The sequence below is a fragment of the Gopherus evgoodei genome, chromosome 1 (assembly GCF_007399415.2).
Source record: "Gopherus evgoodei ecotype Sinaloan lineage chromosome 1, rGopEvg1_v1.p, whole genome shotgun sequence".
NCBI lineage: Eukaryota > Metazoa > Chordata > Testudines > Testudinidae > Gopherus > Gopherus evgoodei.
In genome coordinates this window covers 268,614,591-268,633,709 of record NC_044322.1, presented here as the reverse complement: position 1 = coordinate 268,633,709, position 19,119 = coordinate 268,614,591, and the positions used below count along the sequence as shown (strand labels likewise).

At 49.0% G+C, this 19,119-nt stretch overlaps 1 protein-coding gene across 2 annotated transcripts; it reads left to right on the top strand.

Annotated features, from left to right (window-relative positions):
* Positions 1-2,951: 2,951 nt before the first annotated feature.
* On the top strand, positions 2,952-17,765 carry TXN2 (thioredoxin 2). Of its 2 annotated transcripts, none has more exons than XM_030545456.1 (4): positions 2,952-3,052; positions 4,268-4,536; positions 9,928-10,051; positions 17,090-17,765. In XM_030545456.1, the coding sequence occupies exons 2-4, from the start codon at positions 4,268-4,270 to the stop codon at positions 17,204-17,206; spliced, it is 510 nt and encodes a 169-aa protein (XP_030401316.1). In that variant the 5' UTR covers positions 2,952-3,052; the 3' UTR covers positions 17,207-17,765. The 2 variants fall into 2 exon arrangements, with proteins under 2 accessions (XP_030401316.1, XP_030401324.1); XM_030545464.1 differs by having other exon boundaries at positions 3,047-3,104.
* Positions 17,766-19,119: the final 1,354 nt, after the last annotated feature.

The following is a 19,119-nucleotide window of genomic DNA, read 5'->3' as shown; positions in this document are numbered from 1 at the left end:
TGTTGAAGTGGATTACTGCCTCTTGTAATTGGTTGTACATGTTTTGTATGGTTATATTCTTCCAATCCAGTATAAAAAAAAGTTTACGTCACTCCCACTGTTGGCTTTTTAACCCTTTGCTCAGAGGGGATAGTATATGTGCAGGTATGGCCAAAACCATGAGAATCAATAGGAGGTTTTCTACAAACTTCAGTGAGCTTTGGATCCAGCCCGTAAAGGGAATAAGGGATTCAAAGTATGCAAAGATAGACTGACCAATGGTATGAGAAAAGCAATTAACAGCAAAACAAGCCACTCTTACATCCTAACCCCTATATGCTTGCCATGTTCTATCCTTCTTTAATCCAGTCCAACAGGTTTTGGACAAAAGATGCCTGTAGGACAAATGAACTGCAAGGCTAATACTCATCAGACCAGTGCTATTTACCCTCCCCAATCACAGCACTCCCTTTGCTCATCCTCTGGGACACAGGAACAACACATAGTCTTTACCCAGCACAACCTTTTTGGCCCACTCATAAACACTGTGCTCTAGAAAGATGGAGCAGTGGTCACACACACCCGAGACTAAAGAGATGCCTTCAGTCTTCAAAGCTGTTGATCCAACAACACCTTTCATCTAAGCTAAATGTTTTTATAAAGTCCTTCCCCACCATGCTGTGAAAGACACTTCCCACCCCACCTGTCCTTTGACAGTTTTTAAATCTTTTAGTTTAACAAAGACAGAGAATAGATTGTGTTGTTTCCAAAGTAGTGGTGTGCTGCTGTATTACAGCTACCAGTGACTAGTTACTTATGGATTTGGGCTCACTGCACAAAACGGATCCCTTTGCTTTGTTACTACCCCAGCTTTTACCCACTGTAAAGCAGTGGGCAACAAAAACATCTGAAAACAATATGGTAGGACAGTTCTTGCCATCTGTCAGGTGAATAAACAGGGATAGAATGAAGGTGCCACAATTAGCAAGGTTTTATTTGTGGTAATGACTATCAGTGGCTTGAAATTTTTTGCCTTTTTGCACTTTGTAGCAGAAATCACTGCAGGTGGCAGTCTCAGTGTACAGTGAGGTAGTAGGCTAAGGGTTAGCTTATCATTCTGTTGGCACAAAGACGATAGGCAGGATAATAAGCATCTGATATTTACATCATCCTTAATTTTCCTTGGAGCCTGTAGTGGAGCAGCTCCCCCACTCCAACGGAAAAAGGGTTAACGTCAGCCCTGGGAGAAGGTTGTGGCTGAGCTAAACTCGGCTCATTGGGGAAGCAGCTGCATCTGGGCCATGCCCCAATCAAGCCACAGCTGGCCTGTATAAAAAGGCTGTGAGCCAGAGGTGCCCCCCCCCCCCCGTGTGTCTCCAGGTGGGAGAAAGTGCACATGCAGAAAGGGTACTGGGAGTGAAGCAGGGCTGGAGAGAGGCAGAGGAACTCCAAGCTGGCAGCTTTCCAAGTTGCAGGGCCTGGTCCAAGGCCTATAGAGGTACTGGGAGGCAGAGGAAGGCAGCAGGTCTGAACCCCTTTGCCTATGATGAGTGGCTTTTACACTGCAGTCTGCACCAAGGAGGGGGGCTTGGTGATGACTGGCAGTAGCCCAGACTGAGGCAAGGTGGGGGTTAGAGGGCTGGGGGTTTCCCAGAGAGGGGAGACCCGTAGAGAGTGATGGAGGGTATTGCCAGGGGGCAGCCCCAGGTAAAAGGGCACTGGGGTCTGGGAGGGACAAAGGAGCCAGCAGCAAGGAGGACACCAGCCTGCCAAGAGTGCACCAGAGCTGGCAACGGAGCTAATTCCCAGGAAGCAGCAGGAGGTGCTGAGCCTGTGAGTCATTGCCTTGCCACAAAGCCAATCTGAAACACAGTAGCCATTCTGCACTTGTGATGCTGCACACCACTGTGGTGGGGTATTAATTTCTGTATTGACACACAAGGAGGAATGACACTTTTGGGTTGCCAAAATCATTTAGTATGGGTGTTCTATGGAGGTCTTGTTTTTCTTAAACCTCCATCTCCTGCACTCAAGAATCTGCATGAGAATTGCAGCATACTTTTCAGTCAGTGGAAGTCATAGTTCCGAAGCAAAGCTTGAAAACAAGGCTCAGAAACACAAAGGGAAATAAAAAGAATCCAATATATGTTGGGGGAAAAAAACTTGGGCTTAAGCAACTTTTATTATTTTTCAGACCTGTTCATGATTTTGAAACACTTGAAGTTGACAGTATATGTTTGTACATCCAGCACAATGGGGTCCTAGTCCTAATCGATGCAGCTAGGCCCACCTTTCTAGGCCTAAATATTAAAGAAGGAGCAGGGTGAATTAAGCAACAGCAGCAATGCATCTGCCCCTCTTTAAGCTGTTTAGTCGTTGTGACCAAGGACTAGCTGCCAAAAGCTGCCTGGCTTCACTGACCTATTGCTCTGAGCTGATTTACACTGACCCCAGGGGGGGCAGAGTGTAAGATGACCAGCTGTCCTGATTTTATAGGGACAGTGCTGCTATTTGGGGCTTGGTCTTATGTCGGTGTCTGTTACCGCCCCCTGACTTTTCACACTTGCTGTCTGGTCACCCCAGCCCAGTGTCACATGGCCGGGCCCACCCCAGGGCACGTGTGCGCTGTGAAGCCTCCGCCCCGTGCAATGTCTGAGCGCAGCGGAACCAGCCTGCGCGCGCACCGTGCTCCTGGCGTGGGAGAGGCACTGCCGAGCTCGGAAGTCTATGGGCAAGGCAGCTGGAGGACGGTAGAGGGGTCATGCTATTGACATGCCCTTCTCAGCAGCCAATCAACACCCAGGAGCCCACCCTGTATTCTGAACGTAGCCAACTAAAGCCTACAATTACGCACAGGGTCCTGAAGGACATCTTCATCAGCCAATCATCTTCCAGAACTAGAAAACAGCGACCCGAAGTTGCTGTTCAACGGCCAATCAGCGTGGAGCTGTGAAAGGTTGCATTTCCCCAGCCAATCCGTTTTTCAGGGTGGCCCTCCGCCACCTCAGCCAATCAGCTCCCCGGCAGCGCGACTGACCCCGGTAGTGTCTGCGTCACCTCTGCCGCCGGGAAGGTGAATTGGGGAAGCTGGGGGCAGGGCTTTGCCGCCGGGCCCAGCGTGCAGGGTGACTGCGCCGGCCGCGTGCGGGGCGGGGGGCACCGCGGGTAGTGAAGGGCTGGCACAGGGGGAGGGGTAGCGCTTAGCATGGGGGGGACACGGGGGGAGGGGCAGCGCTTAGCCCGGGGGCAGGACTGGGGGGGGGCACGGGGGGAGGGGTAGCGCTTAGCACGGGGGGGGCACGGGGGGAGGGGCAGCGCTTAGCCCGGGGGCAGGACTGGGGGGGCACGGGGGGAGGGGTAGCGCTTAGCACGGGGGGAGGGGTAGCGCTTAGCACGGGGGGGGAGGGGCAGCGCTTAGCCCGGGGGCAGGACTGGGGGGAGGGGCAGCGCTTAGCCCGGGGGCAGGACTGGGGGGAGCACGGGGGGAGGGGCAGCGCTTAGCCCGGGGGCAGGACTGGGGGGAGCACGGGGGGAGGGGCAGCGCTTAGCCCGGGGGCAGGACTGGGGGGAGCACGGGGGGAGGGGCAGCGCTTAGCCCGGGGGCAGGACTGGGGGGAGCATGGGGGGAGGGGTAGCGCTTAGCACGGGGGCAGGACTGGAGGGAGCATGGGGGCACGGGGGGAGGGGTAGCGCTTAGCACGGGGGCAGGACTGGGGGGGCACGGGGGAGGGGTAGCGCTTAGCACGGGGGCAGAGCTGGCAGGGGTGGGGGGAGTGCGGGGCGCAGGGCTGGCACGGGGGGAGGGGTAGCGCTTAGCACGGAGGCAGGACTGGGGGGAGCATGGGGGCACGGGGGGAGGGGTAGCGCTTAGCACGGGGGGAGGGGCAGGGCTGGCAGGGGTGGGGGGAGTGCGGGGCGCAGGGCTGGCACGGGACGGAGCGCGGGGGCAGGGCTGGCACGGGGGGGAGCGTGGAGCACCAGGGCAGGGCTGGCACAGGGGGAAGGGGGAGCACGGGAGGGAAAGGGCTGCGATGGTAGGGGCCCTGGATAAGAGGGAGGAGCACTGGGAGGCTGGCATGGCACAGATGGGGTGGCAGGACATGGAGAAGGAGCACTTGTGGGTCGGGATGGCATGGGGGGGGCATTGGCTGAGCTTTGGGAAGCAGCAGTGGAATTGCTGGGATCGGAGAGCGGTTCCGAAGCATAATATCTAGAAATGCTCCTCCTCTGCTCTCCTTTACTCCATGTCATGGGCTGATCCAAACTGCCCTTTTCCTTCGTTATACAGATGGCGCAGAGGCTCGCGCTGAGGAGGTTTCTATCCATCTCCCCCCAAAAGCTCTCTGTGCTGCCTCTGTCTATCCTCTCCAAGGTGTCGGCAGTACCATGCTACCCTAGATCACTTGTTCCTCTTACCCCGATCACTGTGCCTGCTTCCATTAGGACGTTTTCTACCACACCTGTCTACAGGGCCACCTTTAACATCCAGGATGGGTCTGACTTCCAGGACAGAGTTGTGAACAGCCAGAAGCCAGTGGTGGTAGATTTTCATGCACAGTGAGTATTGCAGAGGTGGGCAAACTATGGCCTATGGGACCATCCTGTCCAGCCTCCGAGCTCCTAGCCCAGGAGACTAGCCCCCAGCCCCTTCCCCGCAGCTTCAGCTCACTTGCTCCGTTGCCGGGTGTAATGCTCTAGGCGGTGGGGCTGTGAGTTCCTGGGGCAGCACAGCTGCAGAGCCCAGCCCGAGCTGTGTGGTGGCAGTGGCATGGTGGCAGCAGCGTGGCCCGGCTCCAGTGCCACCAGCCACCGGTGCCCCAGGCAGCATGGTAAGGGGGCACGGAGCAGGGGGGATTGGATAGAGGGCAGGGGAGTTCGGGGTGGTGGTCAGGTGGCAGAGATGTGGATAGTGGTCGGGGGGTGGAATGGGGATGAATGGAGGCGGGGTCCCTGGGAGGGGTGCAGTCAGGAAGGAGGGGGAGTTGGATGGGGCAGCAGGGGGCAGTCAGGGGCAGGGGTTCTAGGAGCAGTCAGGGGATAGGGAGAAGGGGTGGTGGGATGTGGCAAGGGTCCTGGGGGGGGGGGAGGCGTCAGGAATGAGAGGAGGGGTTGGATGGGCAGCAGGGGTCCTGGGGCAGTCAGGGGACAGGGAGCGGAGGCGGGGGGTGGATGGAGCGGGGGTTCAGTGAGGGGGGAGCTGTCAGGGAACAGGGAGAGTTGGATGGGGCAGGAGTCCTGGGGGGGGGGGGGGGGCAGATAGGAGGTGGGGGCCAGGCCACGACCCCCTACCCTAACCAACCCTCCATACAATTTACAGAACCCATTGCAGCCCTCAGGCCAAAAAGTTTTTCCGCCCCTGAAGTTTTGGGTGTGGAGCAGTGAGTGCCTCTTGAGGGCCCTCCTTTCTCCCTCACTCACTCTTGCATCCTACAAGTAACACTCTTCACTATTTAGCCTCTACCACCATGGCTTTGGGCAAGTTACTTACCTTCCCTTTGCCTCGGTAAATAGGGATAAGAGTGCCTTCCTATCTTTCTGAAGTACTTTGTGATCTATGTAGGAAGAGACCTGGCCTCATATAGCACTACACTTAATCAAGTTTGTTGTTATAGCTATATTGGCAAACCCTCCTAGTGGAGAGACAGCTTCTGCCTCCACAAAAGAACTTTTGTCAGTATAGTTCCTACAACAGAATAAGCCATGCCAGCAAAAGGTTACTGTTTGCCTCTCATTTTCCGCCCCCAGCCCATCCCACCCCCAGGTCTCTGTTCCTATTTCCTTACATGGCATACACTCTGTGTGGCCCCTTTTCTCCATTTTCCCCCATTATCCTCTTCACCCATTCCAAAGCATTTTCCAGCCTCCCTCTCAGCAGGGATTTTGTGTGCCCACCATCACTCTCTCATCTATCCTGCAGTATCCCATTCTCCCCCCCATGGCAGGAATTCTATGTGCACCCTCATTACCCCATGCCCCCTATTCCCACCTTTCCTCCCAAACTAGATGTTCTCTGTGTTTCCCTTTCTCCCTCTCCACATACCAGGGTTCCCCATTCTCCTCTTCCACCATGCCAGAGGCTGTGTGCACAGCCCTATTTCCTTCACCGTTATTTTTCTTTCTGGGAGATAAGTCATTCAGGATGTCAATGTGTTAAATTCTATTGGGAGAATGAGCAGAGATGAGGCAGGGTATGTTATGTTGGAAGACATTAATGGCTATCACCAATCAGTTCTTTTGAGCTGTAGACAATTGCAGAAGTGGTTGTGACTGGGCTAAAGAGCTGGCAGGGCTTCATGTGTCCCTTACATTGCCCCTTCTGGTTTTCTGATTTATTCATTTTTTTGACCCCCAAATCAATAGGATTCTAGCCATTGATGTTTAGAACGTACCCTGGAGTTCTGGAATTGATCGAATGCAGCATTCAGAAGCTATTGCATGACACAGAGAACTAAACTTTGTCTACACCTAAAAGTTATATCAGCATAGCTGCATTATTCTTGGGGGAGTGGAAAAACCACACCCCTGACTGACACACATAAGCCGACAAAACCTCCAGTGTAAAGGCAGCTACATTGATGGAAAAGTGTTTCTGTTGACATCGCTAATGTCGCGCAGGGATGTTGTTATCCTGCACCACCAGAAAATCTTCATATCATCTTCTGTCTCTGCACTAGGGGACTGGCATTGGCTCTGTAGTGCAGACATAGCTAAATACTCTTGAGTTTATTATAAGGTTTTAGCAAGTTTGGTCAACAATACAGAATGCTACCAAAACCTGTATACAAAATGTAATGCTTATGGTATTTCACAAAGATGTTAACATAGATTGTGTAATTGTCATGGATCCATAGGATCTGTGCTGTGCCCCAGCTTTAAACGATCCCTTGCAGCCAGAGATGACATATACCTACTGGGGGGGGGCAGAAGAGGAGAGGAGGAGACACCATTTAAAAGTTTGGCCGCCCCCAGAACAGCTTGAGTCATGGCACCCCGCCAGGCATGTCTCTCGCCCTCCCCCTGTGCTTACCCTCAGCCTCCCCTCACGGAAAGCAGCAGCCCCTCCCTGCAGCTCCCAGCTGTTGCTCCTTCCTCTCTCCACAGGACTCAGCTCACTGGCTCCCCCAGCAGTTGCCAGGCAGGGAGGGGGTCTAGCCATCCCATGTGACGGAGCAGGGCTGGCAAACATTGGCAGAAATATGGGGAGGCACGTGACCCTGCATTGTGCACACACACACACAGGAACCTTGTTAGTGTGCCAGATCCCTAAGGGGGCCCATTCTTCTTTAAAGGTAGGCCACACGGCTTCAGCGTCTCCAAAACTGAGTGTCTGGGCTCTTGAGCTCTACTCAGCACATCCAACTTAGATAACTCCTTATCAGAGACATTTCCTGTCTTTCAGGACCAGCACACCTCAGCAAGTATTTGCAGTGATACCAAACAGAATAGGGTTTATTAGTCAACTGTAACATAGCACTGGAAAGTCCTTAAGTTAGCCTAGAGACTTAAAGGTTAAGACATCATCCATACTGGCCAAGCCAGTGCAATCAGCCAGCAAAGCCGCCATGGAATCTGTTTCCACTCTCTGCCCCGGACAGTTAGGTGACCCAACACCTCACATCTCCTGCTCTACACCTAGGAGGTGGCAATCCCTAGTCAAGCAAGTCACTGCCATGCATGTCATTCCTAAGAATATTACAGAAGATTCCCACATCATCACAGTAAAAGAATGAACAAGCATAACAACCCTGGTCTTAGTAAGCCTTTTATTTACTTAATATTATTTTGGCTTCCATCTTTTCCAGCCCACAGTCTGACAGTGACAAACACCAGAATCTATTTTATTGCTACGTTTTACTGCCCTACAATTCAGCTCACTCCCATTGTGGCTCATGAGGTTCTCTCCTTACTGTGTCATAAGGATACTTGCTAGCATTAAATATGCTGCACAAACTCGTTATGTTTTCTTTATTGACATTTAGGTCCAAACAGACAACTAGAACAAATTGCTGCATGAAAGCTGTGTATTACAAGTGATCGGTGTCCTCCAAATTAATCTCCATGCAATTTTTAAATCATTCCTAAATACTCCTCTTGTTACCTTCATGTTTTCTTTAGCAGCTACTAGTTCCCAGGTGACCAGAAGTAGTTGTTGAGAAGTTCATAGTATCATCTATAATCAAATTAGATAACGTCCATCCCATTTTTTTTTTGAATGCTGATTACACTGGGGAAAGATTTTCACCAGTAGCAATGAGTTGTTAGCAAAAGCCTTTGCCAATACTGTCAGCAGTTGGCATTGATAAAGATTTTGCCATTGACTAGCTCAGTGGTTTGAGCATTGGCCTGCTAAACCCAGGGTTGTGAGTTCAATCCTTGAGGGGGCCACTTAGGGATCTGGGGCAAAAATCAGTACTTGGTCCTGCTAGTGAAGGCAGGGGGCTGGACTTGATGACCTTTCAAGGTCCCTTCCAGTTCTAGGAGATGTATATAATTGGAGATATACCTATTATATATAACAATGAAAATATTCCAAGATTTTATCTGCTAATTTATAGTAATCGTAATCTTCTGTCTCATTTGTGCCACCAAACAACATAAAGGCCCACTTTGTGCTTGGTTCTGTACAAATACAGAGCACAGAGTCTGGAAAACTCTCAATCTAAATGGACAAGAGCGACAGCCTGAAGTAGAAACTAATGATAACTGGGACCATGAGAAGAAGGATCAACTTGTATGTCTGCAGGACACACAGCTATTGGGAGTAGCATAGGGAGCAAAACCAGCTGTGGTTTCAATATAAAACATCACGTAAGGGTTTGGGAATTATTATTTTCTTTGTAGAGGTAGGTGGGATTGAGATCAATGCAAGTGGGGCAATATTCCTCCAAGTGCAGTTAGAGGAAGAACTCAGCACTTTGACTAGCACCAATGCCTTCCGTTCAGACTCTTGCTGATACCAGAGTTTGGTACAGGTAGTGTCTGTTGTTGGTTTCTTTTTTTTAAATAGATACAGCTTCTCAGTGACAGTGATTTTGCTGTGGAACAGAGCCCTTAGGTAAACACAGCAATCACTTTGGAGACTGAGGTGTTTCACGAGTAATGGGCTAACACTGAATAGTACCTCTTCCCACCCTGCCCTGATTTAATAATGCCTTTCTTATGGAAGCCTCTCTAAACTGTGTTGCAGTCCAAGCTTGGTCTATGCTTAAAAGTTATGTTGGTATAGCTGAGTTGGTCAGGGGTATCAAAAACCCACACCCCTGACTGGCGCAGCTTTGCTGACAAAATCTCCAGTGTAGATGCAGCTATGTCAGCAGAAGCACGCATTTTGTTGGCATAGCTGATGTCATTCAGGGATGTGATGTTCCTGCACCGGGAGAAAAACTCCTTGTCTGAGGCCTGGTTTACACCTGAAACTTAGGTTGACCCAGCTACATCATTCAGGGCTGTGAAAACTGTTACCCCTGTGCAGCATAGTTAACCCTAACCCCCACTGTAAGACACGGCTAGTTTGATGGAAGAATTCATCCATCGACCTAGCTACTGCCTCTGAAAGATGGATTGTCTGCATTGACAGAAAACTCCTTTCTGTCCATGTTGGAAGCATCTATGTTGCAGCAGCAACACTGTACCTGTGCCGCTGTAGTATAGACATACCGTCAGTGTAGGCTGCTTCTACAGTATGGGGCTATGCCAGCATAGGCTCCATAGTGTAGACAGTCTCAAACTCTGTTACTTTTTGAGTGTGATTGTGAGTCTAACAATTGCAAAAGTGGTTGGTTAATGTTCACCCTTGGTGTTTAAATTGTGGTAATTTCCCATAGTATAAAGGTCAGTGTAGGGAGGAGGGGTTAGGTGGTGATCAGGTTGCCTGTGAAATACCATGAATACCAAACTTGCTGCCCGGCAGTTTCTTGTGTAATGTCTGCTCTTTTTCTTCCCTGTGAGGTGGTGCGGCCCCTGCAAGATCTTGGGCCCCAGGTTAGAGAAGATGGTGGCCAAGCAGCATGGGAAGATACTGATGGCAAAAGTGGACATTGATGATCACACAGACCTGGCCATTGAATATGAGGTATGGGCCAAGAGCAGGACGACTTAATTTCAGCAGTGGCTAGGAGGGGGCATGAGGATATCTTTATATTAATGAAAGGCTTGTCAGTAGGGCTCTCTCTTAATCGCAGTTACCTCGCGCAATTAACTCAAAAGAATTAATCGTAATTAAAAACATTAATCACAGGTATAATCGCACTGTTAATAGAATACCAATTGAAATTTATTAAATGTTTTGGATGTTTTTCTACATTTTCATATCTATTGTAGTCTGTGTTGTAATTGAAATCGTAGTGTATGTTATTTTTTATTACCAATATTTGCACTGTAAAAATAAGAGTATTTTTCAATTCACCTCATACAATTATTGTAGTGCAATCTCTTTGTCGTGAAAGTGCAACTTTACAAATGTAGATTTTTTTTTTACATAACTGAACTAAAAAAGAAAAAATGTAAAACTTCACAGCCTACAAGTCCACTCAGTTCTACTTCTTGTTCAGCCAGTCACTGAGACAAACTTTTGTAGCCAGCATTGCAAGGTATTTACATGCCAGATAAGCTAAACATTCATATTCCCCTTCATGCTTCGGCCATCATTCCAGAGGACATGCTTCCATGTTGATGACACTCATTTAAAAAAATAATGCATTAAATTTGTGACTGAACTCCTTGGGGGAGAATTATATGTCCCTTGCTATGTTTTACCGGCATTCTGCCGTGTATTACATATTCTAGCAGTCTCGAATGGTGACCCAGTACATGTTGTTCATTTTAAGAACATTTTCACTGCAGATTTGACAAAACACAAAGAGGGTACCAATGCAAGATTTCTAAAGATAGTTACAGCACTCAACCCAAGGTTTAAGAGTCTGAAGTGCCTTCCAGATCTGAGAGGGACGAGGTGTGGAGCATGTTTTCAGAAATCTTAAGAGCTACATTCTGATGTGGAAACTACAGAACCTGAATCGCCAAAAAAGAAAACCAACCTTCTGCTGGTGGCATCTGACTCAGATAATGAAAATGAGCATGTGTCGGTCTGCTCTGCTTTGGATTGTTATCGAGCAGAACCCATCATAAGCATGGACGAGTGTCCCCTGGAATTGGTGGTTGAAGCATTAAGGGACATTAGGGAGGGAAGGATAGCTCAGTGGTTTGAGCATTGGCCTGCTAAACCCAGAGTTGTGAGTTCAATCCTTGAGGGGGCCACTTAGGAATCTGGGCTAACTCAGTACTTGATCCTGCTAGCGAAGGCAAGGGGCTGGACTCGATGACCTTTCAGAGTTCCTTCCAGTTCTATGAGATAGGTGTATCTCCATATATTATATTATTATTATTATACATTTGAAGCTTTAGCGCATCTGGCACATAAATATCTTGAGACACCAGCTACAACACTCCCATGAGAACGCCTGTTCTCACTTTCAAGTGATATTGTAAACAAGAGGTAGGCAGCATTCTCTCCTGCAAATGTAAACAAACTTGTCTGAGCGATTGGCTGAACAAGAAGTAGGACTGAGTGGATCTGCAGGCTCTATAATTTTACATTGCATTCAAAAATAACAGGTTTTTTGTATATAATTCTACAGCTGTAAGTTCAACTTTCATGATAAAGAATGTGCTACAGTACTTGTATAAGGTGAATTGAAAAATACTGTTTCTTTTATTTTTGTTCAATGCAAATACTTGTAATCAAAAAAATAAATACAAAGTGAGCACTGTACACTTTGTATTCTATGTTGTAGGGACCGGGTGTCTTCCCTTCCCAGTACCTAGTGGACAAAAAGAACACTGCTGCTGTGTTCTACAATAAGACCCTGCAGCAAAAGGGTTAATATTCACTCTCTCATTGGAGAGGAGAGCTGTGCTCCTTCCCCTTAGGGATTAACGCAGGGAGGGGCAAACTTTTTGGCCTGATGGTTTCGTAAATTGTATGGAGAGCCGGTTAGGGTACGGGGGTCGTGGCCCGGCCCCCACCTTCTATCTGTCCACCCCCCAGAGCTCCTCCTTCATCGGACCCTCACCCCGCCCCTTCTCTGATGACCCCTGGGAGAGGTTGTGATTGCTTAAATAGTACAATGAAGTATTTGAAGCCAAGAGATGTACACCAGGCTCTGGGTAAGGATTGTTCTGTCCACAGATAAGAGATTAGGGATCACATAGCTTAATCATTATTGTTCCAAGCCTTGCTATAGTACAGGGGTAGGCAACCTATGGCACACGTGCCGAAAGTGGCACGCGAGCTGACTTTCAGTGGCACTCACAGTGCCTGGGTCCTGGCCACCAGTCCGGGGGGACTCTGCATTTTAATTTAATTTTAAAAGAAGCTTCTTAAACATTTTAAGAACCTTATTTACTTTACATACAACAATAGTTTAGTTGTATATTATAGACTTATTGAAAGAGACCTTCTAAAAACGGTAATATGCATTACTGGCACACAAAACCTTAAATTAGAGTGAATAAATGAAGACTGTGCACACCACTTCTGGAAGGCTGCCGACCCCTTCTATAGTAACTGATTGCAGCAGAAGTGCTACTATAGCAGAGCAGTCCCTGGCAACTGGAAAACCAGCACACCTCTACCCCATTATAACGCCACCCGATATAACATGAATTCGGATATAACGCGGTAAATCAGAGCTCCATGTGGGGCGGGCTGCACGCTCTGGCGTATCAAAGCAAGTTCGATATAATGCGGTTTAACCTATAATGCGGTAAGATTTTTTTGGCTCCTGAGGACAGCGTTACATCGGGGTAGAGGTGTATTTAAAGGCACTAGGAAAAGGCTGAAAATTACAGCCCTGTAAGTGTTATTCCTTTAAGGGAAGTTTGAGGGATGAGAATTGTTCAGTTTAATGGGGATATGGCCCAGGGAAATCCTGTCAAACAAACTGGATAACTGAAATGATTATTTTAGATTCGCAAATAACGCTGTCAGGGGAGGATGTAAGCAGTATTCACGATGCAGTCAAGGGCTGGATTATAGGGCCTCTTCCTGAGCCTTAAATGTAGATACAGGCAAACTCTGTTAAATTCCCATTCTCCAGAAAGTGCTGGGGATCCTGGATCCCTGGTGCACCTGCACCCTGTTCTGTCCAGATGATAGACCTCTACTTTTGTTAGTGCTTCAGACTCCTCACTGGGCAGCAGTGGGACCATGGTGAAATGGAAATGCTACAGGGAGCTTTGTTCTGATCCTCTCAGTTTCTGGCTTGCTTTTTGAGGAGGACATTTGGTTCCTGGTTTGTGTTGTCCTGAGCTCAGGGTTAGAGTAGCTTTGCTTTGCTTTCCTCCTCCCTCTGAAGAGTTGCTAGCCAAGGCAGCGAGAGTGCAAAAGCTGGAGGGGATGGCCAGAGTGGCTCTATGCTGTTGTGGGTCTGCACAAAAGAAGAGGAGGGGATGGTGTTCAGAGTAGGGGGTCAGAAATCCACCTACACTGGAGCAGGAAATCTGAACCACCCTGCTAGCAGCATCCTCTTCTAGCAAAAGGAACCAAGGGCCCTTCCACCTGGGATCCAGGACTCTCAGATTGCTCTCTGCTTGTGTCCTGGAATTTTCAAGGCCCTTTTCTCACCCCTACAATTCCCCTGCTAGCTGCCAGGAAACCAGCTTCCTCCCACATTTCTCCCTCCCCTCCACACGCAGACCCTGGCCGTCTGCCCAGACTGAGATTGCACAACTTCCTCTCTGCGGTAGATTCTTTTGGGGGTGGGGGATGGCGAGAGACCCCCTCAGAGAGCTTTGGAATGCCTGAGCATTCCTTCGCATGGGTCTCTGCCTGCCCTTGGCTCCAGGCTGTCCCAGCAGAGCACAAGTCCCAGAAGCATTTCCTGCTGCTAGAAACCTTGCAGATCCAGTTCTGCACAAGACAAGAATCTGTTCTCCTAGGATTCTCAATCACTTCTCATCCAACACCCACTCTTCAGGAGGTCTCAGAACATGGCTTTTCCCCCCACTGTCACTTCACTTCTTAGCCACGAGAGCAAAGAGAGAGGAGTACTTTGGCTTTGATCTGCTCTGTGTGGGATTCTCTCTCACTTTCAGTTGCATTGGCTTGTTACCAGCATGCATTGTAATCCTATCTGGGAAAGCGCAGTCCCTTCTCCCACACTGCTGCTGGTCAGTGCATAGACTGGCTGGTGTGGTTTGGCTGGAGACATCTCAGCAGTAATAGCTTGCTCCTGTCTGGAGTTCCCTGCATTGTTCCTAAACTTACTGGGGAAATCCTTACCTCTTCTCTGGCCCCTCTATCCTGCAGAAAAGTACTGGAGTGGTGTTAATGGGCCCTAACAGGCCTGATTCTGTCTGCAGGAGATTCCTCTGGTGCAGGCAGTGCAGAACCTGAGGACTTCCTGACAAGCCCTGGCATAGGGGCTGCCCAGAGGACATCCTGGGATGCTATTGTAAGTTAGACAGTCCCATAGGACTTTTTAAGCTATGCTGGGGGCCACTCCGCCCCCCTGGAGCAGTTCAGCATCTGGAAGCACAGAGTAGCTGAAAGCCACTATAACTGTCCCCTCCCTCCCTATGTGCGCGCATGTGTGTGAGACGAGATGGAGGGCTCAGCCACAAGTGCACGTGAGGTTCATGCTGGCCCACGCACAAAGGCTTGTAACTCAGCATTAAGTTAACTGCTCCTCAGCTCTTGAAGCAGCTGCTGTTCCTCACTTGGACCAGTGCTTGCTTTCATCATGTGACCTTTAAAGCGGATGGTTAGTTACCCAAACTCATCTATAAAATAGCCTCACATGTAACTCCACTTGCTGTTTAATCTACATGAGAGACATGAGGAAGGATCCCTGAAAAATAACAACCACGTTGCCTCAGGAGGGCATAATTAAGGTGAGCTGAGTGCTTCCCCGTTATATCCGTTCTTCCTGAAAAAGAGAGAAATTCACACACAGACACATTATCTGCACCCTATGTGCAGTGAGCAGCTTTCCAGGGCTACACTGCACTTCTGCAACTGGTCACTAGGGGTTGCTAAAGAACACAGATTAAACAGGCATTGGGCAAGTGGCAGGAGGAGCCCAGTGCCTGAATTATCTAAAACTGGTCTGTATAAAGTCCTGGAGGATATACGTAGGGAACTGTTCTGGATGGGCGAGGGGGAGGGACAGGGTGAACAAAATATCTTTCAAGTCAAACTGCTGGTGAGAAAGGAGCCAGATCTCTAAGGGATTTCCTGTGGGGAGGATTTGTGTGGGTGGCGGATCCCTAATGGCAGCAAGAGTGCAGCTAGGAATGTACAGGCTAAGTGGATGCATTCCCAGGATGCATTCCTACAAGATAAGGATGGGACACATTCCAGGAGATAAGCTCTATACAGATAAGGGCCATGAAGTAGCAGGAGGCATGTGCCTGGCTGTTCTAAAATGCTACCAAATTCTTTCCCTTGCCATTCCATGCTGGTCTGAGCCACCTTATGCCTTCCTCTAAAGATGGCCACAAGGTTTCTTCATCCCACCCCCTGACCGAGTCTCCAGGGAGTTTGCTGAGTGCCATCCTTTGCACTGTTACTTCCTTGGTTTTGAACAAAGCTTGTGGGGGATCGTCTGAGAGAGTAACACCCAAAGCACTGTAGCTGGCTGCCAGCTCAGTTTGAGGGCTTTCCTTCTCCTGCCTAATCATCCCGGCTCGGCAGGTGGTGGTCTCTGACCATGCTGTCAGTGAAGCCATGAGCTGTGAGAGCAGGGAGAAGGAAAGAGATGGTTTGGGGGCGGGGGGGGGCACAGTCTAGAACTAATACAAGAATATTTCTCCAAGAGTGGAGGAGGACAGGGAATCCTTTCCTACCTGGGGAAAGGTGCAGTTCCACTCTGGTCCACATTGAATTGTGGGGAACAACTACCCCCTGTAAAATATCTTTTAAAAGTGCCCTATAAAATATTCCTAAACCATTAGGTTTGCTCCCTCCTGCACTGCCTTGTGATGAGATAAAAGGAGCGGGGGGGGGGAGGGGGAGAAGAGGTTACTATTTTTATTTGGGGAAAAAATGGGTATTTTGTCTGCATTTTTAATCTTGGGCCTTGTCTAAACTACAAAAGCTGCATGGATTGATTTTTAGGGCATAGATAAGGATCAAAAAACATGAGCAGCATCGATGCCTTCCATGATTTTGCTGGAGGATGTCTCAGACAGTGTTCATTGTTAGCTCTTACACCTTAATTAAAGGGCTGAGCCGGTTCTCCAGCTGCCCTGGGGTCTCTTCTTTCTGAGCCTCCTCCTCAACATGCTATAAAAACTCAAGGGCCCACCTGTGCCACAACCCCTGTTTTCTACATATAAAAACCAGGCTGGCATTGGGGGTAGCCAGCAGGGCCCCACGCCACAGAGGGCCCCACAAAGCTAAACTGCTCAGGCATCTGCTTCAGCCCCAAGTGAGAGACTCAGGTCCCTGGGCTTCAGCCCTGCACATCAGGGTTTAGGCTTTCTGCCCTGGGTCCAGTGAGTCTAATATTGGTTTGGCTTGGTGGACCCCCTGAAACCTGTTCGCAGCCCCCCCAGATGGCCCTGGACCCCTGATTGAGAACCACTGTTCTAGACCAGAGAGGCCCTGAATTTCTAATGTCAAAAGCAAGCAGGAAAAATAAAACCCTGAATACTTTTCAGGCTTTTATGAATTAAACAGAAGGGCCCAAGCCTTTTCCTTTTTTGCTTTGCAAGTCATCCTTCAAAGCCATTGTGCAGCTGGGCTTCTCCCAGCATAGCTTATTGCAGGGGTCGGCAACTTTTCAGAAGTGGTATGCAGAGTCTTCATTTATTCACTCTCTAATTTAAGGCTTCACGTGCCAGTAATACATTTTAATGTCTTTAGATGGTCTCTTTCTATGTCTATAATATATAACTAAACTATTGTTGTATGTAAAGTAAATAAGGTATTTCAAATGTTTAAGAAGCTTCTTTTAAAATTAAAATGCAGAGCCCCCCGGACTGGTGGCCAGGACCCGGGCAGTGAGAGTGCCACTGAAAATCAGCTTGTGTGCTGCCTTTGGCACGTGTGCCATAGGTTGCCTACCCCTGGCTGATTGTGTCTGTTTGCGTGCTCTCTGCCTTCCAGGTCTCAGCTGTGCCGACTGTGCTGGCTATGAAGAACGGAGATGTTGTGGATAAGTTTGTGGGGATAAAGGATGAGGATCAGCTGGAGGCCTTCCTTAAGAAACTCATTGGAGCCTGAACAAGAGAAACCTGCACCCAGGCCTCTGGATTTGGTCATGTTGCATGCTCTCTTACCAGGGGAGGCGTGAAGCAAAACTGAACTGCCTTGTAGAACCTGTCCCCTTTTTGTGTGTGGGTATGGCCCACCTTCTCCTCCTGGGCAGCAGTAGTCCTGAGCAATTCTGAGGGATGGTGAGAAGTAAGGCCGCTCATCCTCAAAGTGGGTGGGAGAAGCTGGAAATGGGCTTCCATCTGTCTGCAAAGAACTGGCAGTGGGAAAAGCAGGACGGCTGCTGAATTAGAGGTGTGTTTATCAGTGTCTGTCCTGTCCAGACTAAGAGCAGTGGGTGCAGGATGTGGACACGTATTTGCTCTGGGTGAGTTTTTGTTAAAATCGGGGATTGCTCTGCTTCATCCATGATACTTGCATCCTTGTCCTCATGTTGCTGGGACAAATATGAATCCTCCGTGGCTCCCTTGAGCCTATGCCACACTCTTTCCTGCTGCTGATTTATGAAGAGAAACATTTTTGGGAGGTGGGGTTTGTATGTCTGTAATAAAGAGAACTTTATTAATCATGTCTGTGTAGTTCTGTAGAAAAACCCAATCTCTGAAATCGTGGGGCAGCTCGCACCTGCCCACCAAGGAGGAAGGAATAGTAAGGGGTGCTGCTACTGTGATAGCTGTGCATAGATAAGGGGGCTTCTCAGGTGGAAACAGTGGGGCAGGATGGGATTTAAGAATGTTGGCAGAGTCTCATCAGTATTAAAACAATGCACTTGTTTGTTTTAATACCATTATTTCTGTGCAGCTCCCAGCACAGCTCCTCTGGCTCGATGGATTGGTCTGACTTGTTTCAGGTGCAGCTGGATTATGAGACCCAGAAAGTTGATGCATCTCCTGATCGAGGAGGAACATTGGGTCCTGCCAATAATGAACCACAACTTGTTCTCACCCCTTGTCTACTCCCCGTCTCATGAGCAATCTGTGAGACCATCCTCTCCTGTTTGCATAATTGAAGCTGTTCTTATCGCTGAACTTTGGTGCAGAACCATCACAAGAGGCTGCCGGGATTAGGCACTGAGGAAAAAGTTGGTGTGGGGGGAAGCTGTGAGGAGGGGTCTTGACCTTTGGACTTTAATTAACCTGGCCTTTAAACGATGGTAATGAGTTTATACATTCATAACTCTTGTTGAGTGCAGTCCCTCCCCATTGCCTCTCCCTACCCTGCCTGCCCCTTCTGCTTGTTCCTTACACCTGCCTCCATCCTACCTACTTAGCAACAGCTGCTGCCACCTTCCCTAACCTCTCCCTCTACTACTCCCATCCAACATGCCTTGGAACAACTGTGAATTTGGGTTTCACCCTGAGAACACTATGCTGCTGCCTGATTTTTCATTTATATCAGCGAGGCTTAATTTCAGTGCATTTATGCCACGCCTCTCAGAATACTCTTGATATTTAATGCCTTTTTATGCATTTCGTTTCAGTTTGTCTTCAGTCTCCCTTACCTTGCCTTGGCTCTGAACTCCATCTTCTCCCAGCACTTACGTTATTACAGCCAGATAAGGCATTTTCCTCCAGCTGTGCCATTACATTTTATAACCAACAGTAAATTTTAAGGAGGAGTGATCAAAGTCCATAGGCACTGGGCTGTAGCCGCAATGCTGCTGGCAGTTTAGTTATCTCAAAGCTGGGCAGTGCTGGCTGGTCCACTACAGGAAGTGGTACCAGTGGCCCGGTAGGGGGCACTCTTCGCTTTGGGCCAATGCTGACCTAATGCTCTGCTGTGTTGCTCTGTAGCTCTGCTGGTGGAGCTGACATCTTTTGAATGAGATTTAAAACAATTCTTGACCACGGAGGATCATTAAAGAGCCCCTGCCAACTTTTTGAAATGGAAAGGTTTTAATCCTGACAATAGTGTCATGCCTC